The sequence below is a fragment of the Lineus longissimus genome, chromosome 8 (assembly GCF_910592395.1).
Source record: "Lineus longissimus chromosome 8, tnLinLong1.2, whole genome shotgun sequence".
In the NCBI taxonomy this organism is placed as follows: domain Eukaryota; kingdom Metazoa; phylum Nemertea; class Pilidiophora; order Heteronemertea; family Lineidae; genus Lineus; species Lineus longissimus.
In genome coordinates this window covers 16,727,838-16,753,937 of record NC_088315.1, presented here as the reverse complement: position 1 = coordinate 16,753,937, position 26,100 = coordinate 16,727,838, and the positions used below count along the sequence as shown (strand labels likewise).

Genomic DNA, 26,100 nt, shown 5'->3' with positions numbered 1-26,100 from the left:
CAAAACTTTGGATTTGAACGAACTGTGCTAATAAGGTGTCGAAAGCATTAGAATTTCTTTAAAATCCGAGTTCTTATCAGTATAAGGAAAGTGCAATCTACGATTACTACGATTGTTGTAGAAAAAAGGGCCAAAATCAATCAATTTTGACATACACAAGTGCTTTTTCCCATTAAATCTGTACGTGTGTGGTTTTATATGCCCCCCCCCCCCCCCAAATTGCGTACGCAAAAAAGGAAGACCCCTTTTGGCGTGGGAATAAAAGACTCGGACTACACCGGAGTCTTTTTCTTGTTGAAAATCATTACAATTAAATAAGACTTAATAGCAATCATATCATATACATGTACCAGTAAGAGGTCAGATTGGATTTCTTCAAAACCATAATTTTAATATAAAGAATGTTACACGAAGAGGATATGATGAATTCTATCGGCTTGCTTCTCACGGTATACGCTTGGTATCTCTACTTGCCTTGCATTTAATATCCTGTTACCCTGGACCAGCAGGTAGACCCGGAAGAAATAATTGTATACCTTGGAGAGAAGACGACCCTTACGAAAATGATCAGGGATTCACCGTGATGAAATCGGAGTTTACCATGCTCACCATGGTGAATGCATATTTTAACATGCTCACCATGATGAATATTTCACCGTCCAAATTCATCATGGTGAAGTGCTGACAGATCACCATCATGGTGAATTGTGGATTTACCATGTAAAAATGATATACATTTTCCAAAGGGTAGAGACATGGCCGTCCACCCTGTAGTAACAAGGTGCACAACGTTGGGAGAGGACACATCCAAACCAGACTGAGTACGCCTAGTGAAGAGGCATGGCACATCCAAAAAAGACTTGGTACACTCTGTAATAGCAACACTGATACTGCGCTATGAAGGTGAGGGCACATTCAGATGAGACATGCGGCACCATGTAAAACCTGACACACCCTGCAGATCAGAGCAATGGCACATCATTGGGGAGAAGGCGCACAAGGTAGCGAAAAGGAACATCCATTTTAGGGAAGGCCAGAACCTGGTATAACTCTCCGGGATTTTAGGTTTGTTTAGCTGTCCATCTGACTTAGGAGAGCAGGAGATCAAAGTCACCCTTAATTACATAAGCAAGTTTAAAGGTCCGATTCTTGGCAATCTAGGGAATTGATTCTCAAGGGTAGAGACGTGCCTGTGTAATCTTGTCCATGGCAAAGGTTCCTGTCTATTTTGTGCATCACGCATTGCAGAACTGCAATATTGACGGCTAATGACTAGATGGCGATGATGACGGCTAATCACTAGAAGGCGATGATAACGGCTTATCACTAGAATGCGATGAATACGTTGGGATCTTTCTCATCAATATGTGACTCGATTCATTCAGTTTGTCATTCTTGTCGTCCCCGAGAAAAGGTGTTTCCGTCTCCGAAAGGGAGCGTTGTTGATAATGCAAAACGGCATACGTTATGCTAATAGTAATCGCCTGGAAATAAGAAAAATACGATTTAGACAGTTGATTGGCAGAAAGCGTTCATATTCTCCTCTTAATTGATTTTAATTGGTAACCTTTAAGGAAGAAGATGTACCCGATGTGCCCTTCTTGAAACGTAATGGTAAGAATGCACAGAAGAGGAAGCGTGTGCATGTGCTACACTTTTCAGAGGATCAAAAACCTTAACTTTTAAGAGTGTACTCCAAAGAACTCGTCACAAAAACTTTTAAGTTGTTTTGTCTTGTGTCAATGACCCAAATGGCATGCTGCCAAAAAGGAGCCATCAAAAGTAGAAACTGTTTTCAATGACACGTAGTATAATTAGAATCGCGCCAAGAATCAATACTTACCACTACAAATGCTACCAGGGAGACGACGGAACATGCCCAGGCGTACCCCACAGCATCAACCAGATTTCCTGCACTCATCGGCCCAACAAATGCGCTGGAAGGGAGAAAAAAATTCATAATTTGCATCATTTCGTCGATTTATTTCCAGAAACAAGTCTTGGCGACTTTGTCTAAAAAATAAAAGGAATGTTTCTAAAGTACACGTAGTCCGAGCGGCGGAGTGATACACAGGCAATTAGGCGGGATATTTATGTTTTTCTTCCTGTACTTACCTTATCCAAGTGCGGGCTCCGACCTGGACTTCAAATCGATATCGTATACCAGATAAAACACGAAGAAGCACATACAAAGCATGCCCTGCATAATTGCAAAACTAAGCGAATTCACAAAAGGTACTACAGAACAGCAACGAATTGATGACGTACTTGTATCACACTTCTAAGCCATTTTCAAAGTAAACTGGCCAAATCTACACGCTCATAACTTTTTCAAGTACTCAATCGGCGAGCAAAACGCTTTCACTCCAAAAATAAGTACATCCAAACCTGTCAAACCATGGCATGTTCGTCGTACGTTCTGTATGATTATTTCAAGGTTTATTAGGACTGTGCATAGTCGGCGTGTTTTTTATAAATGATTTTCACTGTCAAAGACCGATTTTGGATGCTCTCAGACCTGTGAGACCAACGTAAACACGGTGTGTAGAGTGAATTATTCTGAAGATTTGACGGAAGGAGCAAAATGTTATCACAGCTATGGCCGACGCTAATCCACAGGATGCATACTATTCGGTCTTCCATCATCACTGACGTCCATTTATATCACTGGCGTTCTACAAATGCCCGAACGTCCCCCGAGATTACATGTAAGCGAAGATGACGTCAAACGCAAACCCTATACTCACCCAAAGTTGAATGAAAACAAAACTATTCCAGAGACTACACCCTTCGTTCCCATTGAGTCGGGGAAACCTACTTTTCTGAAAGAAGGAACACAGGTCGTGTAGGCCTACAAATATACAGATATATATTCACTAGAAACATCTAGTTTCAGCAAAGTTGCATGCATGACAACTGCACTATGATAACGGCATTGTTTATAACTGTATTTCTATTTTCCTTAACTGTCCAACGATTAAATACGAACGAAATTACCATGGCCCTGTTGTGAGAGAATCAGTCCTGGGGCCTTGTTATATGCGGGGTGAGATTCTGTCTGAATGCCATCCTTGACTCCGAATATTAAATATTGGTCTTATGAGAACCAAGTCACAACCAAAAGAAAAAGAAATCGTGGTATATTGCTGCCCGAGATTGCCTTGTTAGTTTTGCATTGAAAGATATCGCCGAAACTCAATGAGTTTTGGCGTCGGTTTTATTCCCCCCCCCCCGCCAATTCGCAGAATTTCGGCTAGTTATTGTAAAATGGCATATAGAAAATCTTCCTTCCGGCCTTAATGTGGTAGGTTCAACTGAGAAAAAAAAAGTTTTCAAAGTAGAAAATCATTAAATATCATGAAGACATACAATGTGTTGTACAGAGCAACTGCGTACATAACCGATTCTGACGTGCAACTGATTTTATTGAGAGGTGAATTTAGATCTTCATCTTCTTCTTAAAACATTACATGTACAGACTAACTGACTTACTAATTGTTTTGCTGACACTCATGAAATTGACACACAAGCTGCTGCCTATTTTACCCCTTTGAGATGTGACCAGACTTACATTGCATCCTCCAGTATCAGTGTGAAACCAGGAATAATGGTAGAGGCGAACGCCAACCCCATGGTAAGAAGAGGCACTGCCGACATCCATAACTCTGGTCTGAAATAGAATAGAACGATGTTAGATAACGCACGTACAGTTCAGTCAGGCAAGCTCTCGACAAAACGACATATTTTCTGGGTATTCCAAAAAGCTGGATCACTGGACTGCTGTATTGACTGGATTTTGACTCATTGTTCACCACCGCCTGGATGGATTGTCAAATTTTCAAATCCCTAACGTTTCTCAAGATGTGCTTCAAGTGCACACACTGGCACTGCCAACATGAATGCGAACTTCAAAATACGAAATTCGGGATTCAATATCCAAAACAAACCAATCAGAAGACAGTTAAGTGTCAGTCCATGATACCACCATGCAGGATCATGCAAATGGTGGCAAGGTGGGGGGTCAACAGATCTAGTTGTAATTTCTACCACAGACCTGTCCTAGGGTACTATGAAGGCTGGTGGATTGGTTTCGAAAATAACCCCACAGTTTTGGGGTACGGCTGTTAACCATTTCCTACTCATTTTCCTTTTAAAAAAACATGCATTATCCCTCAAAATAGGCTAAGTCTTTTGTCAATTTTCGTGCATCAAACAGAATTATCACTAAACACCGCCTATTGAAATTGAAAGTACATGATCTGAGCTACCTTTTCATGCCTTTTGTTTTGCCCCAGGTACATTTTAATGACAGGTACAGTACGTCCCAAAAACAATGCAATCTCAAATTTCAGTAAAAAGGCAATTTTAACTCTCCTTTAGCTCCAACACTGCAGTTTTTTAGGTGATGCCACTTCCAGGTAAGGAAGTCAGAATGCTGTTTTTTAATTTGCAAAAGAAAAAAATCCGGCCGCCCTTACGGTTTTCCGGTGAGGGGGTCGAGTCGCGCCCTTCTCACTGGTGCCCATTTTTTGCCCATTCCCTCAGAAAACTGACGAAATACACATGCTTTCCAAATAAAATTACATTTTTAGATGTTAGTGAACCCCCCTCTCCCTTGCCCCTCCCACACACTCCCTCAAACAACCTAGAGGCCTTTATATCCCCTGTGGAGGCTTAGCGGTCTTGGCGGAAACGATCACCAGCAACGACAACAACAACAACAGTTACAGTTACAATGCATTGTGTACATGCACGTGTACATTGTGTGATAGTCAATTGAAAATGGAACCTGAAAAATCACAGTTGAAATGTGGATTTGCTGTCATATCCAAGGATATCGAGTGTGGTACTGACGCTTCATACCCCAATGACAAGAGTGTGATCCCCTTGAAACAATGTAAGAAGGACGTGCACTCCCATTTGATGCGTTGGATGTCCTCCAGGAAAGCCAGTCAAGTCAAAAGTGAATGGGAGCTCATAGCACTTTGTGATGGCGTGTTTGATATGAGTTCTCCAGTTCTGGACACCACAATATGCCCGAACCACCGATACAAGTTGAGTTTATCATGGAATCAGCAAAGGAGATGCCAGCACCCACTTCATCAACCCTCTAAAACAAGTCGAAAGCCCAGAAAAGATGGTGGTTCAGTTCATCGAGTGATGTCTCGGGAAATATACATCAAGTGGGGAGTTTTTGTCCCAGTTGGCTCAGGTAAGGGATCAGTCTCAAAATCACTGAAGTAGAAAAGAAGCAGTAGGCCTGTAATGATACCCACTCTGACTAAACCTAACTTTGGTGCAAAACCAACTGAGTGATAACGATTTACCACTTCACTTGTGTTCTTCCTAGAAAGTTGATTGGAGCCTTGGCTTGGTGATCAGGAAGTCCCAGTTATGATTCCCTGCCAGTGCCACTGGAGGTGATGCTTCACTGCCGTACAAAATCAGCATGGCCGGTCGCATTATCAAAACAAGTCTATCATCATCATCATGTCCTCACACTATTATATTGCACATCATATTATCATTACCCCCATAATCTGGTGCCTTTTCAGCTCTGTGTAAAGGATGTGAGGCTAAACATCGAGTATCTGTGGCAAATGTAGAACGAGAAGTAGAACCAGCACCCATGGATACAGAGGTGAGTTGAATGAAAAAAAAGGGGAGAAGATTCGGGGCAAGCCAAAGTGAATATTGGTTAATTCTGCCTGCAGCGACTGACTTGCATGTAAGAAGGTCACTGATGAGAGAGGAGGGACTAAGCTGAAAACCTTGATGCCATTCTGGCTCCCATCTCCTTGGCAATGAGGGATTCTAAGCCAAACCTGATTCTCCATCAATATCTTTTTTCAGTCCGCTGTTGCCTCTTCCTCTGTTCAACCAGCCGACGCCTTAGAAAACCCAGCAGACGGGACAGAAGGGCAAATTTGATGGGTAATGTTGTTGCAACAGTATCATAAGGACTGCTGGTCAAGCACTCTTGAGCTGGGAGAGAGAAATGATAAGAGGGTGGAGACAGATTTTCTGAAATGTTGGTCTTTGAGTCATGACTGGGCAGAATTAGCCCAGTGAAAGTTGTCAGCTACACATCAAGAATTCTTGATTTAGAATGAAAGGGTACGACTTTATTGGATGTACATTCATCAGGCTTGACCTGAGATTTTCCACGCCATTGATTGCAAATGCATTGTTCGCATTCTGCAATACATCTCTCTTTTTCTAAAAAAAATACATGGTGAATTTCCTAAAACTGTTACATGCTGTGTTTTTGTCTCCCTTGACTAACATAACCTGCAATATGAAGGACATCCAGATTTGATGTTCTAGTATATCTAGCGGATGGTTCATCAGGTAAAATGCGGGGCTTGGTTAAAAAATGATTTTATAGTGATATCTTGGGATAAATTTGAACTTTGGCTTTCAGTAAACAATTGTAAATGCCAAGATAGATTTTTAATGTCAGTATACTTAGTAGCGCTAATGTCAGTTTTGAACAACCAAGCCTGCTACTGGAAAGTGGGACTCTCTCCTGATACTATCCTGCACTTGGGCCTGACATGTAGTACCGTAAATGAGGTGTTACTAGTATTGGTCCCTCCCTAGTAGTGGTTAGTAGTGGTTTGGCTATTGCCTGCAAAATAGCCTTTTTTCTATGTATCATTATATTAGCTTGTAAATAAATCACCCATTTGTAAAAAAAAAAGTGTCCCTTCTTAAGTGGCAGCACTGTCCTCTGCAGACAGGTACAAGTGTAGCATGTGGAAAGTTGTGATCTCTCCTAAGGGACTGGACAGTACCGTAACTCAGTTCATGAAAAACTTCTCCATTCCAGTACATGTATATGTACAATTTAGCCAATGCTAGAGCAACTCCAGGAGAACATTTCAGCGCCAACCAAGGAGCTAAAAACTTCCAATAGCAGTACTCTGACGGTGCAGCCAACTGCAGGGTTGTCCTCATCAAACAGTAATTACAGTAGGAACTGCACCTTTGGTCAATTGGCTCCTTAGCAATGGAAGGTGTTACTAGTATGTGAAATGAGCACTTATGCAAGGTTCTTAGGAACAGGATGATCCCTGCATGGGTTGATAAAGATGTATTAGTAGGTCATACCACATGCCCTTCAGGTGCCTTAGCCATGGGGGGGGGGGGGTCCAACCCTTACAACATGCTCTGGCAGCATGACACAGGCTAATGAATGGGTCAACATTAGCATCCTCCCCAACAGGGGGGTTTCTTAAGGTTTTCGGACTGTAAGAAGGCCTACATGTAGCTTATTCAATTACGTTGCCATCAGGTAGGCCAAGGCCGAAATGTTATTTGAAATTCAAATCAGCATTTCAGGAACTATGGGGCCCAATTCCCCAAAGGGCTTTCATCAAGGGCAAATTTGTAGTGATGAGCTTGTTCTTTTTTTGGGGGAAAAATGCAAGTGGAGTTATTTACCGGTAGGCCTACTTAAATAAGTTAAAATAGGTTAGTAGGCCTAGGCATGGGGGGGGGGGTGATCATGGTGGTTGACAGTAACTACTAATCCTCATGGCCAGCACCAAGCATAAATTATGTGTTCATTATGCATTTATTTTATAATTCATCAAGTGTACACAAGGTGGCAGCACTAGCCAATGAGTGTCATTTTGGTGGAAAATAGCACTTTTTCCTTGGTTTATCCTGGGAAAACAGTAAAAGCGGCCGGAAATTTTATTTCTGATTTTGAAAGTAGGTATCATTACCTTTATCATGTGCAAGCCACAGCATTCAAAGACCTGCAGTGTTGGAGATATGAGCGTCGATAGAGAGCTCTTCCTAAGCACTGCCCCTAGGTATGCATAATTACTAGGCCTAGCACGACCAAAGTATGAAGTGTTACTCAATGACCTGTTGCAGAATGGAAGATCTCATCAAATACTTCCATCATACAAAGGGGGAAAATCCAGCTATTTTTTTTAGTCTCTGCAGGAGTGCCCAACATTGACCCAAAAATACACAAAAAATAGGGGGAAAAAAGCTAAAACAAGCCCCCTAACTAGGCCTGCCCCTAACTCGGTTGCTAGTGATTTTTGAGAGTCATCAATTGCTGTGTAATGATGTCTTAGTGGAAGGATCTTGCATACCTAATCTCGTTAAAAACGGTTGACCCCCACCTTGCCACCCTCTGCATGGTGGTATCATGGACTGACACTTAACATGTCGATAATTCTCATGGCCAATGAAATGCCGTTTAGCATTCACCGTTTGATCATAATAGGAGTGACCACCGTTTTGGATGCACATCAATATCAAATTTTTACCACTAGGCTAGCAAACAATACTGCACCATTGTGACACCTACTGCATGTGGAATATGGGACAGGGGCCCAGTATAAGATACAACGCCGATATAACAAAGGTTCCGACCACAGTACAGGTCCTCCCGCATTTCTGGAAGTAAGAAAATATTGATACATGTAGTAAAAAGTCTCAGGCATCTGTCAAACTCGTACAGTGACGAATTTTACAAATTTGATCAAGTGGCACCATTTTGGATATCGGGTGTGCGCATATGAGTATTGACTAAGGTCGGCCGGCGCATTATTGTGCGCTGTGCATCTATCTTCTTTGGAAATCGAAAAATCCTTTTCTATATCCGCGGTACTGCTTGTCACGGTACTGCTTTTCGAGATGTTGTGCATTACTAATACTAGAGGCGGTGTAAGGTGCCTTACCCACTTATCTATAACAATTCCAATGAGCGGTGCAGCTATTGTGAAAGAACTAGGGGCAATGATGAAGACGAGACCCTGAAGCGCCGTGCCGAGGTGGAACTGGAAAACAACAAAGCATGGAGACAACAACAGACTGTTTAGCTAGTTTCGCGGTTGGAATTCAGGGCAATGGGAAATTTTCGCGACCCCCGAAACGTCAGCGCGAACGCCTATCCCATTGTTCGACAAAGTAATCGAGAGGTCAAACAATGGATTAGGCGTTCATGTTGGCGTTTCGGGGATTTTTGAAAACTCCCAAATTTCGTCAGCGCCGTATATAATATAATGTTATTATTATTATTATACAGCCTCACATGTTGTTTACATGCATAGTAATCAAAGGCGATTGAGACTCCAAATTGTCATCGAAAGTGCTATTTTGTACGCGCTATTTGATGAATTGCTACGCCATTTCGGATCAGGTTCACAACAGAACCAGAGATGATCTCTCAATACATCAAGCTAACAGTTCCATCGATCGAGATAATGGGTGATATGAATAAAGACTAGGAAAGGCTTTTACTTAAAACTTCACGTACATTTACACTAGGCATTTCTGTACAAAATAAAGTAAAAGCATTTACTAATGTTTATTCATATCACACAATATCTCAATTGATCGAGATGATAAGTCAATAGATCGAGATATTTCAGGTAATGTTTTTTATACATGTAAAAAAAGAAATCATCTGATTTTATTTCAAAGCATTTCGCGCCTCGTATTATCGCATGATAAGCAATAGCCTAGTACCATTAGGCCCCACGTGGTGGCGCTGAGGCGGCTGCTGCTGGGGGGGCCTAATTCAAAGGGATTTTATTTTTGTAATCCATGACCAGAATTTTAGAATGGCAGAATAAGTTTTAGTGTTTTAACGACGTATTTTTTTTAACAGTTGGTTTTTCTTGTCGTTTCAGTCATAAATTTCAGTCTGTAATGTAATCGAGAGAGTGGTTGCGTCACTCTAGATATGTTCAAGCACATCGGACTATAGCTGGTGTTTTCTTACATATTCAGCACTTCACCAGATGTTGTGAAATAACTTTGCTTTGTGCATATGATGAAAATTAACACAACAAATCGGCTGCTATCGGAAGTTTATTAGGCCTTACGAATGAGAACCGTGTGTACTACGACTCCACATTACAAATACAATTGATCACGGTGCCATGTTTGACTACGTCAGAGAATCTGATCACAGACCAGAAATCGAAACATTGAAATTTCAATTTGTTTCTTCTTGCTTTTATATTTTACATTCTAACAGTTAAACATCTTAAACACTCTTTATAATGTTACTCTGGATCACTCGTTGACGAATTATACGAAGAATGATATCCCATTTTGATATATTTATTCGGACAATTGATCTTGTTACATACTTGTGCGAATCTACATGTATCATGAAGAACATCATGAGGATGCCATGCCGTCATTAGGTTACAGTAGCATACTTTATGTTAATGACGGACATATCATTACGCACCATGTAAACTCCGGCGATTGCGTGTCAAGTGCGTGCCAAGTCAAGGTTCAGCTTCTGACTGCGAGTCATCCGGTATTCTATATTGCCATATAGGCCTAGGGTTATATTTGCTTACAAAACCTCATGTTTTTGTGCTAAAACTTACCTGTTCGAGGTGCTTCCCCAGGACAGGATTCTGAAAGTTTAAGGTAAGCGACGCCAACGCCAAAGACAGGCAGGACATAAGAATGGCTGGCCTCGTCAGTAAGCGCCATATCGACGGCGACTTTTCCAGTACTTGATCTGCAGCTGAAAAGTAAAGCATTGTTTAAGGAATTGATACCGAACTGGAGGTATTGGTTGCTCACCAAACACTGCAAGGGTGAAGCCAAAATGTAAACCAAAACCGAGGTTTTAGATAACATTTTTACCTTGTATAGTACATGACGTATACTCATTTTCATTGCGCAACCCGATATAGTTCTAGTTAGTGACGCGTGGTGGTCATTCGTGGTACCTTCCTCCGACCCAGTTTCTTGCTAGATACTGGCGACTGCCTGAAGAATTGTTATTAGACGACACAGTATTTTAAAAAGATCGGCGGCAGGCATGGAAACAAAAAACTGTGAAATTATCGCAGGTCGCTCGAACAAAAATATCTCGTTTTCGCGGTGCTTTAGTTTATAAAACAACCGCTAGGGGGGAGGTCTTGTGGTTTTCATGATTGATTTGATCGTACAGATCAAAGATAAAAAAGAGGCCAGCAGTCTAAGCAGATGCATGTAGTAACAAGAATTAGTCTTTATTTTTTCCGCGGTAGTGCTGGACCACCTGGGCAATCCATTGCGTCATCGCAATTGGGTCTTCTTATGAACGAGGCCGGTCCACTGCGTCCGGAGTGCAGTGCTTTTACATGTTGTTCTGTGAATACATATATATCTCAGATAAAACTAGGACGGGATGCCAGTCCAGTATTATTCGTGATTTCAACATATCTGTACTTACGTTTTAATTGTTTCGGAATCAAACACATGGGAGGAAAAGCACTAATTAAAATACACACCCCTACCACGAAAAAGGGGACCATGAAACCACCAGCCTGAAAGACAAAGAATTGTCCGGTCGTAAGTGAGCAAAAGTTGGCCAAAGGCTTACGAGTACCAAACTGTGTATGGAGACGCCGATACAGTCCATTTCGTCAACCTGATCGCCCTTCCTCTATGGCGGACCGGGCGGCAAGATGAGGCGCTCTCCACCCAGGTGTTCAAGGTGAATTTCTCCCGCGGGCGGCTCGAATCGACGCGTGGGTTTAAAGGGGTACGCCGTTCGTAATAACTGTGGTTCCACCGCGAGGATAGAAATGCAGTTATACACTGGCAAAATCCCAGGTTGTAATGCCCGCTATTTTCTGCTGAAAACTCTGTAGAAACACCCCACTCCGTTCTTGTTATCCGTGAGCATCTTTCGAGAGTACGGATTGATACCTACCTGGTATAAAGCACCCCCTAAAGCGGGTCCGACCATAAAACCTATCCCGAGTGATGACTCTGACAACCCCTGAAGGAGAATAATGTACACATAGAATAGGAGTAGTCTCACCGTAGAGTGGGGTGAAACTAAAGTCGCCAGAGGGAGAAAATGACCCACCTACAAAAATTATCTTTTGACATATGTTTGCAGTGTACAGTTTGACAATGTCACCCCACCTTGGGCCAATGTCACCCCGTCTTACGGTAGGCAATTTATACTCTCTGGTAAATGATAAAAACAGCCTAATTCATTGATTTCTTTCGAATTTCCCCACCCATTATCCAGTTCGGCAAGTTCGCTACCGAAAAAACACTCAAGGTTCCAACCAGGGACTTCTTGACCACTGGATCACTAGACCACTGTGGCCCCTGGACGGTAATCTCGTGTGAATGAATAATGAAACCACGGTAGCCACTGTCGACAAGCGTATCACAAAATACCCTGCTGTACAGGCTGACTACTGATATTAGCTAACGCATGAAAGCGTACGTGAATATACTTACAATTAATGTAGACATTCTTGACGGGTAAAGTGACGTCAGTATTGTCATACCGGTGCAAGAACAAGTGGCAGCAGCGAGCGCGTCGGCGATCCTCAGAATGAAGCATAAAGTTGTGAAGGTCCTCGTGTCCTGGGCCATGTCAAGCAAGCTGAAAAGAGGAAATGGAATTTTAAGGTTTAAAGCCATATTATTATGTTAAGCTTTGCGACATGCTTGATATTCATGACATATGTTCAGGTCAGAAGAAAACATTATTCCAGGCTACAAGTTTTTCGTTTGATTCATTATTTAGTTATTTCAATTTCAATTTTTAACTATTTTACTTTCCCGCTAAACATAACATTATATTAGTTCCCCATGTGGCCGCTAGGGATTAGTTGATGACTTAGAATAGAGCAAAATGGCTACCGCATATTGGTACAGTTCAGAGAGTGAAAGGCAGGGTTATCTTACCCATATAATGTAGTAGTTACGGCACCAAAGATGCATCCGGCCAGGTACAGATATTTCGGCGTTACTTTACTCATCTAGGAAAAAACAATTGTGTTAATTAACAGGAATCCGTCTGCGTAAGGCTATAAAAAGAAAGCCGGTCCCTTTTGCGCTGGGTAAAGCGATCGCTAAAGCCAAAAAATATTTATTTCAATGACAGGACGTGGTGACTGCTAATTGACTTACATCACTGTGTACAAGCGCGACATGAGCAGAGCCTGCTATACTATCAGGCAGTACACTCACATCCAATGGCCCAATTCTTTGTTGTATAGGGTGGACAAGTGCACATATTAATGCCGACGGGGTATAGCGGATTCACATTGAAATATCCTTTCGTAACAAAAGAATATATGGGATCAGTGGACTCTCCTTCCGGGAGATATAGAATGCTTGTTAGTACACAGTGTACATGATATTTTTAGAAATTAATGCATTTGATCAGCATACTCGATAGCTTCAATGTGGGGGATGTAAAATGATTTCCTTTCGTTTTGTTTTGTATATTAGGTGTCATACTCTGAAACAGTTGTTCTCCTTTTTGTAAACTTTGAAAGCTATGCTCTTGTACACTGAAGCTCTTGTTGCATTTCCCGATCAGCGATCGATGCAAATACTCTAGTCTCGGCTTTTTATGGTGGGTTTGCAATATGCAGGCCATTCCCCTTCACAAACTACGTAGATCATGGTTACTCACCGCTTTTGTGATGAAACGGCCAATCAGATGGCGGAGCAATTCCGAAGTAATTGACCATTATGGTCAATTTCGCGGTTATGCTAAACACTCAGGCAGTTTGTTGAATCGCTCCTATGAAAGAGATCTGACCTATGAGCAGTTCCGAAGTTCCAGTGTCAATGGTATTTCCAAAATTGGGTCCGGGTTGGTTTTTTGAATTGTTTGTTGTCAACATTGTGAGCAATGCCTGTGCCTGTGGTGCCGTGAGTCACCAGGTTATCGAAAATGGATTCGAGGCAGCTTTACGCCAAGGCCAGGTCGAGGCTGGACCACTTCCACAACTTGACGAAGAACATGCAGATGGAATTGAGTTCATGGCCATGCTAGATGATGAAGTGGATCAGGCCTATAGTGCTCTGCAGGATGCGAGAGAACACGGACTGTGTCTTTGTACTGTCTGTGTCAACATTAGTTGTCCACCATAAATCACCTTCGTGGCACTTATTTACCCAACAAATCTCTAAAAACTTCCCCATAATAATCTCTGATTTTTAAACCTGCATTCAGTGGTATTTCAACAGAACTTCCATGTTTTGCTGCAATGAAATGCAGAAAAATACTCAGTACTGAATGCAGGTTTCCCAAATCTGAATTTGATTTTGTGGAAGTTTTTAGATAAGAATTTGATGGGTAAATAAGCGCCATGAAGCCGATTTATGGTGGGTAACTAATTTTGACCCAGACAGAAGCCTGAATATATATGCAGATCCATGACGTCGACTTATGTCATGACGTCAGTCACATTGGCAAGAGGAAAAACCATTGTTGTTTTCGGCCGTTATACAACATCGTCGCTGCATGTGCTTACTGTGTACATTACCGAGTGACGTACTGCACATCTTAGCAATCTATGGGTAATAAGGTTCACGTTGGTTCACGTTGGCTTTTGTCCTTAGCGACGTTTGACGTGTTTAGAAAAAAATGGCCTGTGTTGAAACGTGTAAACAGGTTCCCCAATCATCCCCCTGGAGCAATCTATCTATCTCATTTCTTTTTTACCTCGATGCCAAAAGTTCAATTCTGAATTGAGACTGTAGTCATTTCCTATGTTTAGAGAAAAATGCACCAAACGTTGCAATTTAAAGGAAAATTTAGACACCCAGGCAGTTTATGGTTCATACTCAGAATGTAAAATTCGCGCATTTCTTTTGCGACACCCTGCATTATAGCATTACTTTTATTTATCGTAATAGCAGTGTGAAGTAAAACTTTCAATATTACAAACTGTATCAATTTCGGTCATACATTGAACATTAAAAGATTGGATGTAATGAACCATAACTTTCCCTGTGGCTCAATCAATTTCACAAGGACCGCGTCCCATGCTAGCAGTCACACGATTCAAATGTGAATGACAGACGTTCAGCCATTCATATGGTGGAGGCGGTCTTCCATTACAAATCACCACTGTGTAGGCGGTAGGCCGTGGAGATAATGAACCCACCATAAAAAGCAGAGACTAGAGTATGTATACACTATAAGCATACAGATGCCGCCACTGTTTTGTAATATGACTTTGTATACATGCAGTTTGGATTTTTCTCAGAGGGTTAATGGAGTTACAAAGTATATGTATATAACCATTGACGAAAGGTGGTACACATGTCATAATAAAGACCAGATGAATACTCACAAGTGCTCCGACTACGGGCGAAAAAAGCGTATTGGCAAACTCGAAAGAAGCAAAGATGGCTCCAATCATTGTTAAACTGACTCCTTTCTTAGTAGCCTGAAGAAATATAAGATTATGTGGGATTAGGCTTATATATATTAGAGAGTTTTCGCAAAGCCTCCGAAACGCCAGGGTGAACGTATATTACACCGAAAAGGCACTTGCGTTGGCGTTCGCCTAATAAAGACCAAATAATTTTCTTTTGTCTCGCTTCAAACCCCAAATAATAGGAGAAATAATAGCAATTTTTTGAATTTTAGAATTATACATTGAAATTGCTGCGACATCATTCTCAAAGTGGTTGAAAGAAATTATTTCACGATTCCTTCAGGAAACAATATCCCCTTTAATCGTCATGTTTGGACTCTACAAGCAGGACGTAACTAGGGTCACTCATCGCACCTATTCACGCGTGTTCGAGAAATTCGTCCACGCTTATCGAATCAAAGACAATGCAGGCCCGTAGTTGTACACTTTAGTCACCCGAAGATGACCAATTTGAATCCTATAGTTCCTGCTTATAGGCCCCCTATTGCGTACTGTGTAAAAGGGCGTCATAAGCAGACCCTGCTATACTAACAGGAAGTACATTCCAGTGGCCCAATTCTTTGTTATGTAGGGTGGACAAGTGCACATAAAATTCCGACGGGGTATAGCCCATTGAAAAATTAATAGCAATTCGCATTGAAATAACCTTTCGATTAATGGCCTCTACTTCCGGGAGATATAGCATGCTAGTTTGTACACTGTGTTGTGCATCAATTTGAAAACCCGCTTACCTCTTTCGGGAAAAACGGCGCCAGCAGCGAATAACCACAAGAGAATAAAAAGCTTACGGAGATCAAGCTCACAATACAAACAATATCACAAAACAAAAGTGTGTCCTTTTGCGGCTTCTTTTCCTCCGTATCCTTTCCCAATTCCGTCGATAGAGAACTCTCCGTCATACCTTGGTCAAAGTCATAGTTGTTTTCATTGCAATCATTTGCTGGAGATAAAGAAGATTGGAGAGTTAGAGTTTTGCAGCCACACACAGCACATTTTGATTATCGACATTGAAATAGAGCCGACTTAAAAAAATAAATTTTGGCTTGATTTCTGCCTATAACTACTCTCTTCCGTATAGTTTTTCTACGCCAAGCCTTCGATGCACTCAAATGTGCGCAGAATGTGCATGTCTTCTACATCACGAGACAAGACCACCATTGATTTTCCAAGCCATTTCCAGTTATTTCAAATGCCCGCCATTAAATACTGTGTGGGGTTGTGAAACTAAAATTCGGACATGATATACGGGTTAGTCTTGGAAGTAACTGGTGCGATTTAAACTGGTAGTTGACCACGGACATTTTTTTAAATTGACAAGTTTGACACAAGTGGACAGTTTTACCCATTTCGGCCATTTTCACTCCAAATTTGAATGACGCCCCTTATGGCCAGGTTGTCAAAATTCAAAATTATTTTTTTACCAAACAATTTATTTATATCTGTAGACTTGCCACAGCAAATATTTTTTCAATACCTCTCCAAATAATAATTAATAGTTAAAAACATGCACTCGTCTAATTGATAGGCCTGGACCCTCCAACCTATGAATATTCATTGTTGGTATTGTCTCAAAAATGGAGACAAGACCAGCATTGATTTTCCAAGCCATTTTCAGTTATTTCAAATGCCCGCCATCAAATACTGCGTGGGGTTGTGAAACTGAAATTCGGATATGATATACGGGTTAGTCTTTGGAGTAACTGGTGCGATTTAAACTGGTAGTTGACCACGGAATTTTTTTCTAAATTGACAAGTTTGACACAAGTTGACAGTTTTACCCATTTCGGCCATTTTCACTCCAACCTTGAATGACGCCCCCTATGGCCAGGTTGTCAAAATTTAAAATTAATTTTTTACGAAACAATTTATTTATATGTGTAGACTTGTTACAGCAAATGTTTTTCAATACCTCTCCAAATATGTACTTGATAGTTAAAAACATGCACTCTTCTAATTGAAAGGCTTGGACCCTCCAACCTATGAATATTCATTGTAGTATTGTCTCACACGAGGCACCATTGATTTTCTAAGCCTTTTATCAGTTCAATTGTCAATGTTTGACCGCGACGCATCAAATACTGCGTGGGTTGTGAATCTGAAATTTTGATATGATATTCCGGACAGTCGGGCAAGTAAATGGTCAAAAGTAAACTGGTAGTTGACCACGAAGATTTTTTGATAATCGACAAATTGGACAGACATTGATATTTCCACTCTCAAAACACGCCCCCTATTGCTAAATTAGCAAAATTCAAAATTAATTTCTTCATCAAATAATTTCTTCATATCTGCAGACTTGCCACAGCAAATATTTTTTTAATACCTCTCCAAATATGTACTTGAGAGTTAAATACATGCACTCGTCTAATCGATAGGCCTGGACCGTCCAACCTATGAATATTCATTGGTGGTATTGTCACAATGAAGGTAGATTTTTCAAATTTGATTTTCCTAATGTTAACGACATCCCACAACTCTCCAACAAAGGAAAATGATATCTGGAATTTTTTTGAGAAATGAGAGACATTTCCAAGAGTGGTACAACTGTGCCAAAAGCGACGAAAGAGGACAAAAACAACAAAAATTCATGATTTTGCAGCCAACAGCCCAAGTTCAAAGACCAGCTCTGGCCAGAATAAGCAAGCTATGGAGCTGAAAATTTAGGATGTGATTAAGGAATATCTTTGCTGCTTATGGCTTTCAGAATCAGGGCTTAAATAGCTTCAAAGAAATTACAAAATGAATGGGAACACAACAAGACTTGTAAAAATGAAACCGAACTTAGACCGGGGCTAGGTTGGCTCATATTGGGGTCAAATTAAGTTTTGTTCTCATTATTTTAGCTTGTTTTGGCCTTAAATTATCAGCAATACAATATTCTAAATGAATTAGAGTGATTTGAGCACATTCAAATTTTTCACAAATCGGCCCAAAATGTAGTGTAAATGGAGACAAGACCACCATTGATTGTTTAAGCCTTTTAGCAGTTAAATTGTCAATGTTTGACCGCGATGCATCAAATACCACGTAGGGTTGTGAATCTGAAATTTTGATATGATATTCCGGACAGTTGGGCAAGTAAATGGTGAAAAGTAAACTGGTAGTTGACGACGGAAATTTTTTGATAATCGACAAATTGGACAGACATTGATATTTCCACTCTTTTCAGCCAACTGGCAGAAAAATCTCAACACTATTGCTAAATTAGCAAAATTCAAAATTAATTTTTTTCATCAAATAATTTCTTTATATCTGTAGACTTGCCACAGCAAATTGTTTTTCAATACCTCTCCAAATATGTACTTTGGATGTGCACCGCCATGCTTTGTTTAAGCAACATATAGCCCCGAAAATAGGTAAGGTAACCTATAGTCATGGTAGATAGACACTACAAAACATTTGCGATGATCCCATGTGGTTCTGGAATGCATCAACAGATAAGATTAATGTATATGGGAAATAAATATTTTGATAGACTAACCTGGCGTACCCATATTGAGGGCCTACTTGAACTCCTTCTATATCATATCATGAACATGGGGCCTATATCCGACCGCTTTGATCACGGGAGAGGGAATGCCGGCTTTGGCGCTCTGAATGGTAATCGCCAATGCATAACTGGTGTCCAGGGGCTTTATTCACAAAAGTCTTGCTAAGTATTTGTGAAGCGAAGCGTTTGCGAGACCCATGCGCAATCGCTAACTTAGCGAAGCGAGCGTTTTACAAAGGCCTTCGCAATATTTCGCTATGTCTTCGCTGTCCCTCTCTGCTAGCGAATTCGCTAAAGTTCCGCAGGCGCGATTACTGATTACGTGATCCATTAACAATGTCCGAATGACTCATACCGATGCGTGTATGCATTGACCGGGAAGCCTACACACTGGCAGTTGAATTATTTTAGCGTTGAGGGTAGTTGAATGTTTTCAGGATGGCGAAACTAAAACGAAAGGCTCGTTTTTATGAAGACGAATTGAATGTTCTAGTGAACAATGTTGAGCAACGATACCAGATGCTGTTTTCGAAATTTTCTGATGTCGTCACGAATACTGCTAAGGCAAAAGCATGGGAAGACATCACTGCCAAGGTGAATGCATGTGCCCCATGCCAAAGGACGTCGACCGAAGTCCGAAAAAAGTGGGACGATATTAAATCCCGAACGAAACAGAAAGCAACCGAACTAAAGTCCGATGTTACTGGAACCGGTGGAGGCAAGAAAACTCGGCCAGACCTGAATCCTTTTGAAAGGAGGATAATGGGCTTGCTCGGTGAAAGTAGAGTCTTCGGCATTAAAGGCGGTGTTGACACTGAACAACTCAGTGACGAGGTTAGCGTTGTTTTCTAGCCTATAGGCTGTGTCTTTTTCATTATAATAATCCCCGATTAGAGAGGTTGAGATTTCGAACTTACAATACAAATGTTCATCATTAGAAGTCCATGTGAACGTGACCTCTATTGGCACATCATCCGTTTGAAATATGAACCTCGCATTCGATTGTTTTTGTTACTATTTTGAACTTGTAACGTATACGGATACATACCCTTAGAAGTTCATGCACATGTTCTCGTGACCTAGTAGGCCTATATTATCCGTCTGTATATGGCAAGCAGTTTGTTCATTTAATCAAATAAACCTAGTTTTTTCAAAAAACAGTTTCTTTCTCAAATAAACTAGATTTAGTTTAAAATAAACTTGTTTTTTTGCTGGTATGGGAAATAAACTTTGTTTATTTGAAAGAAACTTAGTTTTTAAAAAAAACAGGTTTATTTGATTAAATGAACAAACGGCTTGCCATATCTGTATACATGTACGTATCCGTATTAGTTTGAAATCTCGCCACAATTTGATAAATTATTGCTTTCGTAACAAGGTATATATAATGGCCATATATTTCTCTTCAGTCTGATCATCTTTCTGACCATGATGGAGCGGATGACCAAGAATATATTCTACCTGATGGAGCGGATGACGAACAATATCTTTTACTACCGGATCTTCCGTTGCGAGATATTGTCGAGGCAGCATTTTGGCCCCCGAACGAAAGTGACAGCGACGATCATGAGAAGACGTTTCAGTCACTCGTGAGAGCCAAACCAACAAAAACACCCACTGCAACAAGATCGCGACCCTCCTCTGCAGTCGGATCAAAACCCAAAATCGCTCCGCCCACTGCCCACCCTTCAATCATTGATACCGAGCGAGAACGTCAAGCCAAACCATCATCTGCAGGATCGCGGCCCTCCTCTTCAGTCGGATCAAAAGCAAAAACCGCTCGATCCGCTCACTGCCCACCCTTCAATCATTGATACCGAGCGAGAACGTCAAGATAAACCATCATCTGCAGGATCGCGGCCCTCCTCTTCAGTCGGATCAAAAGCCAAAAGTGTTCCACCCACTGCCAATCCTTCAATCCTCGATATCGAGCGAGAACGTCTAGATGTCGAAAAAGAGCGCCTCGAGATCGAAAAGAAACGGCTTGTTGTTGAAGGGAGAAAAGCTGGCGTCCTTGAGAAAATACTTCAAGTCCAGGAACAACGACTGAAAATTAAATGAGGAAATATCCGGTCCACGACACTGCAGCTGAACCACCAATCAAGGTAACTCGCATTGGAAGACTGTCTATATTTGATACTCTTAGCAAGCTTACGCCGTTCGGTGAAAGCAGTGATAAGCTGTAGTATGATGAAATGAATATTGTGGCTTATTTTAAAAAAGCACTTTAAACTGAACTTCTCTCATCTGAATGAAAAAAGTCCAGAAGGCATACGAGGATATATAGTTTGTGAATTCGAAACTTAACTGGTCACTTGCAAATACCAGGGTGTTAAAAATACTTGGCCAAAATAAAATCCCAGTCACTATTAAGCAAGGGGTCCTATACCCCAATACATACTAATTATATAGACTAGAAGCTGAAGCATTTTTTCTGATGTGCCTCAGGTGTTCCTACTCCAAACAGATATTGCTTAACAACTGAATCAAATAGGGTGTGCATTTTAATGAAGTTAGTTCTGAGCAATGGATTGTTGACTGGCATTACCTGTATGTCCATCTTGATTTTAATTCGGATATGATATACGGGTTAGTCTTGGGAGGAACTAGTGCGATTTAAACTGGTGGTTGACAACGGAATTTTTTTTCTAAATTGACAAGTTTGACACAAGTTGACAGTTTTACCCATTTCGGCCATTTTCACTCCAACCTTGAATGACGCCCCCTATGGCCAGGTTGTCAAAATTCAAAATTAATTTTTTTACCAAACAATTTATTTGTATCTGTAGACTTGTTACAGCGAATGTTTTTTTCAATACCTCTCCAAATATGTACTTGAGAGTTAAAAACATGCACTCGTCTAATTGATAGGCCTGGACCCTCCGACCTATGAATATTCATTGGTGGTATTGTCTCTCACCGGAGACTTTGGATGTGCACCGCCATGCTTTGTTTAAGTAACATATAGCCCCGAAAATAGGTAAGGTAACCTATAGTCATGGTTGATAGACACTACAAAACATGTGCGATGATCCCATGTGGTTCTGGAATGCATCAACAGATAAGATTAATGTATATTGAAAATAAAGATTTTGATGAACTAACCTGGCGTACCCATATTGAGGGCCTACTTGAACTCCTTCTGTATCATATCATGAACATTGGGCCTATATCCGACCGCTTTGATCACGGGAGAGAGAATGCCGGTGTAACATCTGTGGTTGTTCCCCATGTGTCAGTGTTTCCAAACAATAGGCAGCTAGAGAGACCACGACTTTTCAATAGGGGGGATACACAGAAAAACTTGTCAATCTATTTTTGAGCGTTCCCAAACAATGAGGGGAAACACTCACACACGGAAAACACTCACATATATTACACCTATATTACACCGGCTTTGGCGCTCTGAATGGTAATCGCCAATGCATAACTGGTGCACAGATGCCTGCACGTGTTATCAGTCATATTAATTAGGATATTAATTCAACGTATATGGCTGGCGCGAGTGGACAGAATTATGCCACTGCATAAATCGGAATTGTAGTGCACAATAAATCGACCAATCAAAACCTCGGATCTCGTGAATTATGCCGCAGCATAAATAGGAATTGTGGGCGGAAGTGCGATTTATGCTGCACCATAATTAAAACGATTGCCACTTGCTGATTGGCCTAATTATGCCACACCACAATTCCTATTTATGCCTTGGCATAATTCTGAATTCTGCAGCGGCATAATTCACGAGATCCGATGTTTTGATGTTCCGATGTTCCGATGTTCCGATGATTTCCCACTCAGTTAACCGTTCTCTCCGATCTCAACGCAATCCTCATTTGACGCCTGTTTAATCCTAATTACTAATTAATAATTGGTGACTTGTAATTAACCTCAGCGATGGTGTACGTGTTGTTTGTTGTTATTTTTTATCAAACTTGGGATTGAGCTTGATCAAGTGGCATAGTGTCTCTGCGTCGGCTTCTTCTGCCGGCTCTGTCAAAATGACGTCATTGGGAATACAAAAGGCCAAAAGGCCAACTCAAAAAAAATTCCGTAGCTAAACCTCATCTTCAATGTTGAACCCATAACTCCAATACTGAAGTAAGTTATTTTCGACGGAGCAAGGAAAAGTCAAACATACATTCGCTAATGTGCCATGTCGAGGTTTGAATGTTGCATTTTGAGTTTGAATGAACCTTCTGGGCAACGTATTTCGCCGCGGTGGTGGCGGGCAGCTGCACGGACTTTTGCATTTGGCAGGCAAGCTTCGAAGCTCAGGACTGACGAACAGTCCCAGACGGATGATTTTTAGTCAGTGCTGATTGTTCCAATTATCATTAAAATCATTGAAATTAAGGTGTTGTATGAAATGTTGACATTTAATTGAGTAAATGAGTCGTTGATGACACCTAATTGATTTGGAGGTTGTTTCGTACAGCAAGAGGCAATAGAGAAGTACGTTTCAACTTTTGTGTTGAGCGCTCCCTATTAAGCTTTGACGGGAATAGTCAGAAACTGAAACGCCTGGGTGCAACTAAAAACGCCAGGCCCATTTTGCGTCAGTGCTGCCCAAAGAATGAATGCTTTTTGCCCAAACTGGGACTTCCTGACACGTATTGACCAATCTGAAGAGAGCTTGTTCGTCACAGACAGCACGGCCATGGTCACGTTGCGTGTGATCGTATTGAAGAGAGAGAGAACTCGAAGACGTCTTTCCTGTATGAAACTATATTGCCAAGTCCTCTCAATGTGTATACAATACAAGAAGTTGGATAATACATAAGTGTAATATGGGTGCCAACTACGTCCTAACATAGTGCTGTACAATAAAAGAATCACATAACAATAATAGTGTTTACGAAGAGTTTCCACATTCTCCCGGGCCGAAATTGATGAAACTGAACTATTTTTTGATTTTTGTTTGATAGCTGAAACGACTGCTTAAAGTAGAATAAACGTAAGCTTAAAACACTATTTAATGCATGGATAAAATATATTCATAAACACATGAAAATGTCTAAAATGTCTATTCAGTTCAATCAACAGTTTATGGCACTCATGGCGAAATTACCTAAGTTGAACTTTCTAGTGGAAGGAGTTTGACAATGGGTCGGTTTGTGACCCCAGACGTCATTTTGATCACTGCGGATCGGACAAGTCCGTCATTTCCATGAATGAGTTCTTCAACGCGAGCTAATGACCATTTTACACGCGGCACGTGGTCCTCATGAACTAATACAACATCGCCTACTTTTATCTTATTTTCAATGGCACCTTTTCCTGAAATGGCATCCCTTTCACGCAGAGCGGCCATGTATTCACTCGACCAACGTTTCCAGAACTGTTCGATCACCTGAGACTGTAACACTGCACGTTTACGTAACTCTGAATCTGAACCAAAGGTTGGGTCTGACAATTCGTCAGGATCAAAAAGTTGATGAGGAAACGTTGTCAGACTCCTCCCACACAAGAAAATGACGGTGACAGTGGTTCGGGATCATTCAGTTCTGAAGAAACGTAAGTCAGCGGGCGATCATTGAGCGTTGCCTTCTATTTCAATCAACACAGTATTCAGTTCCTCATAGGTTAGAAATCGCCTCCCAAGAACTTTCTTCAATACATTCTTAGTAAGCCCAATCAACCTTTCATATAAACCTCCATACCAAGGTGCTCTTTTGGCGATGAATTTCCGCTGAACACGTCGATTTGCTAAATAGGTTTTCACTGAAGGTGAAGAAATGAGTTTCTTGATTTCTTCAGCGGATGCAAGATATGTTGAAGCATTGTCAGAGATCATCAGTTGTGGTAACGATCGCCGACCGACAAATCTTCGGAAAGCTAGAATGAATGATGAAGTACTCATGTCCGGAACTAATTCCAAATGAATGGCTCTGGTAGAGGCACATGTGAATAATGCAATGTAGACCTTATTTTCCGTGGTGTGAATCTGCGAGGTTTTTTTTGATTTTGTATTCAATTGTGAACACCTGACATAAAGACAACCAGAGAAATCAACACCACAGACCGTGAAAGGACTAGACTGCATCAATCTCACAGATTGAAGTGGTGCTGGTATGGGGCGGGAGTAAGGCTTTCCTTGAACAAGTTTACACACAAAACATTTACGAAGGGCTGATTTAACCCTCTGTCTTATTGACGTAATCCAAAACCTCTTCCGAATGTATGTCACTGTCGTTTGCACACCTGAATGAAAGACGTTTGAATGAGCAAGTCGAATGATCAAATCAGCCAAACGATGTTTGGACGGTACGAGAATCGGAAACTTGGCGGCGTATTCCATAGGGGCGTTATGTAACCGTCCACCGACGCGAATGATTCCATCGTCATCTAAGAACAGTTTTAACTGCGTAACGAGATTTCCGTGAGTTTTCTGTTCCGTTCGTAAGTGCGTTATCTCCTCCTTGTAGATTTCACGTTGTATGTCCCTGATGATGACGATTTCGGCCTGTTGAATTTCATCGACGCATAGCGGTCCGAGCAATCGTTTATCAGTGTTACGTTTGCGTATATGAAGCGAAGTACGAGTGCGGTAATGCGTATCATCCTAGTGTACGAGGAGTAACGATTGATGTCAATCACGTGAGTTGAGTTGACTTCACTGGTCGTATTGGCAGCATTAACAAGGGTTGACGTCACTGAGTTGATGTCACTGGTGTTAGTGATACTAGAATCCTCATGAACGGTGTTATCATCCACGACAATGCTTTCCGGATACTCTCCTGGTGAAAGCCAGTGGGGGCCAGCCCACCACAAGTTCGAGTTTTCAAATTCAGCGACTGTTATCCCACGTGTTAGCATGTCCGCCGGATTGTCTGCTGTCGGACAATACCTTATGCTATCTATAACTTCATTCTTCCTAATCTCGTTGACACGGTTTTTGACAAAAATTGGCAGATCTTTATCACTTTTAATCCAATGGATTACGATTTGACTATCCGACCATAACGTACTACGTGAGATTTTGAAGTCCTGTTTCAAACTCAGATAGACGTATCGTAACAAGCGTGATCCAATCAGTGCTGCCATAGTTTCCACACACGTACGGGGATTTTGATTGGTCAAAACTTATCACCTGACAGGGAGTGCGAGGAAAGTGGCGAATGGCCAGAACAAAACTGCCCTCAGGCGGGCCAGCACCAATGTTCTATGGTGAAAGGAAAACACCCTGATTTACACTGAACATATTTATTGCATTCGTTTTTTTACAGTTGTTCACATTCCAGTAAAGTTCTCACTACAAGAAAATGCAAAAGACAATTAAAGAGGGGATAGGCAGGAGCTAGCTGGTCTGGTTGGTCTAGTTGCGCCGCCGTTAAACACTTAGAAATGTTGATATTAAAAAGAATAATCCTTGACTGTTTACATCGTTGTTTTGACCACGCCAGTTCGTCAATATTTCAGGTC

At 41.2% G+C, this 26,100-nt stretch overlaps 3 protein-coding genes across 3 annotated transcripts; 2 read left to right on the top strand and 1 right to left on the bottom strand.

The window, feature by feature from the left end:
• Positions 1-444: 444 nt before the first annotated feature.
• LOC135492758 (MFS-type transporter SLC18B1-like) lies at positions 445-18,759 on the bottom strand. Its single transcript, XM_064779396.1, has 14 exons — positions 18,670-18,759; positions 15,920-16,128; positions 15,102-15,197; positions 12,694-12,767; positions 12,241-12,388; positions 11,696-11,764; positions 11,213-11,306; positions 10,374-10,516; positions 8,706-8,804; positions 8,333-8,421; positions 3,572-3,670; positions 2,748-2,822; positions 1,844-1,937; positions 445-1,484 (listed from the first exon to the last, which is right to left on the bottom strand). Exons 1-14 carry the CDS (start codon positions 18,680-18,682, stop codon positions 1,293-1,295), a joined length of 1,494 nt encoding a protein of 497 aa, XP_064635466.1. The 5' UTR covers positions 18,683-18,759; the 3' UTR covers positions 445-1,292.
• LOC135492673 (uncharacterized) lies at positions 4,432-6,127 on the top strand. Its single transcript, XM_064779253.1, has 3 exons — positions 4,432-5,212; positions 5,556-5,641; positions 5,854-6,127. Exons 1-3 carry the CDS (start codon positions 4,783-4,785, stop codon positions 5,929-5,931), a joined length of 594 nt encoding a protein of 197 aa, XP_064635323.1. The 5' UTR covers positions 4,432-4,782; the 3' UTR covers positions 5,932-6,127.
• A 357-nt stretch (positions 18,760-19,116) lies between the features above and the next one.
• LOC135492992 (myb-related transcription factor, partner of profilin-like) lies at positions 19,117-20,739 on the top strand. Its single transcript, XM_064779742.1, has 3 exons — positions 19,117-19,512; positions 20,088-20,267; positions 20,437-20,739. The coding sequence occupies exons 1-3, from the start codon at positions 19,117-19,119 to the stop codon at positions 20,737-20,739; spliced, it is 879 nt and encodes a 292-aa protein (XP_064635812.1).
• Positions 20,740-26,100: the final 5,361 nt, after the last annotated feature.

Bases quoted from the DNA above. Each gene is read 5' to 3' on its own strand.
- LOC135492758 (XM_064779396.1), bottom strand. The intron at 11,765-12,240 runs GTAAGTATATTC...ATTCTCCTTCAG, and splicing joins CAAGAATGTCTACATTAATT to GGGTTGTCAGAGTCATCACT. The intron at 8,422-8,705 runs GTAAGGCACCTT...TCTTACTTCCAG, and splicing joins GAATTGTTATAGATAAGTGG to AAATGCGGGAGGACCTGTAC.
- LOC135492992 (XM_064779742.1), top strand. From the start codon at position 19,117: ATGGCGAAACTAAAACGAAAGGCTCGTTTTTATGAAGACGAATTGAAT. The intron at 19,513-20,087 runs GTTAGCGTTGTT...ATTTCTCTTCAG, and splicing joins CTGAACAACTCAGTGACGAG to TCTGATCATCTTTCTGACCA. The intron at 20,268-20,436 runs GTGAGAGCCAAA...CCTCCTCTTCAG, and splicing joins AGAAGACGTTTCAGTCACTC to TCGGATCAAAAGCAAAAACC.
- LOC135492673 (XM_064779253.1), top strand. From the start codon at position 4,783: ATGGAACCTGAAAAATCACAGTTGAAATGTGGATTTGCTGTCATATCC. The intron at 5,213-5,555 runs GTAAGGGATCAG...GTGCCTTTTCAG, and splicing joins TTTTGTCCCAGTTGGCTCAG to CTCTGTGTAAAGGATGTGAG. The intron at 5,642-5,853 runs GTGAGTTGAATG...ATCTTTTTTCAG, and splicing joins CAGCACCCATGGATACAGAG to TCCGCTGTTGCCTCTTCCTC.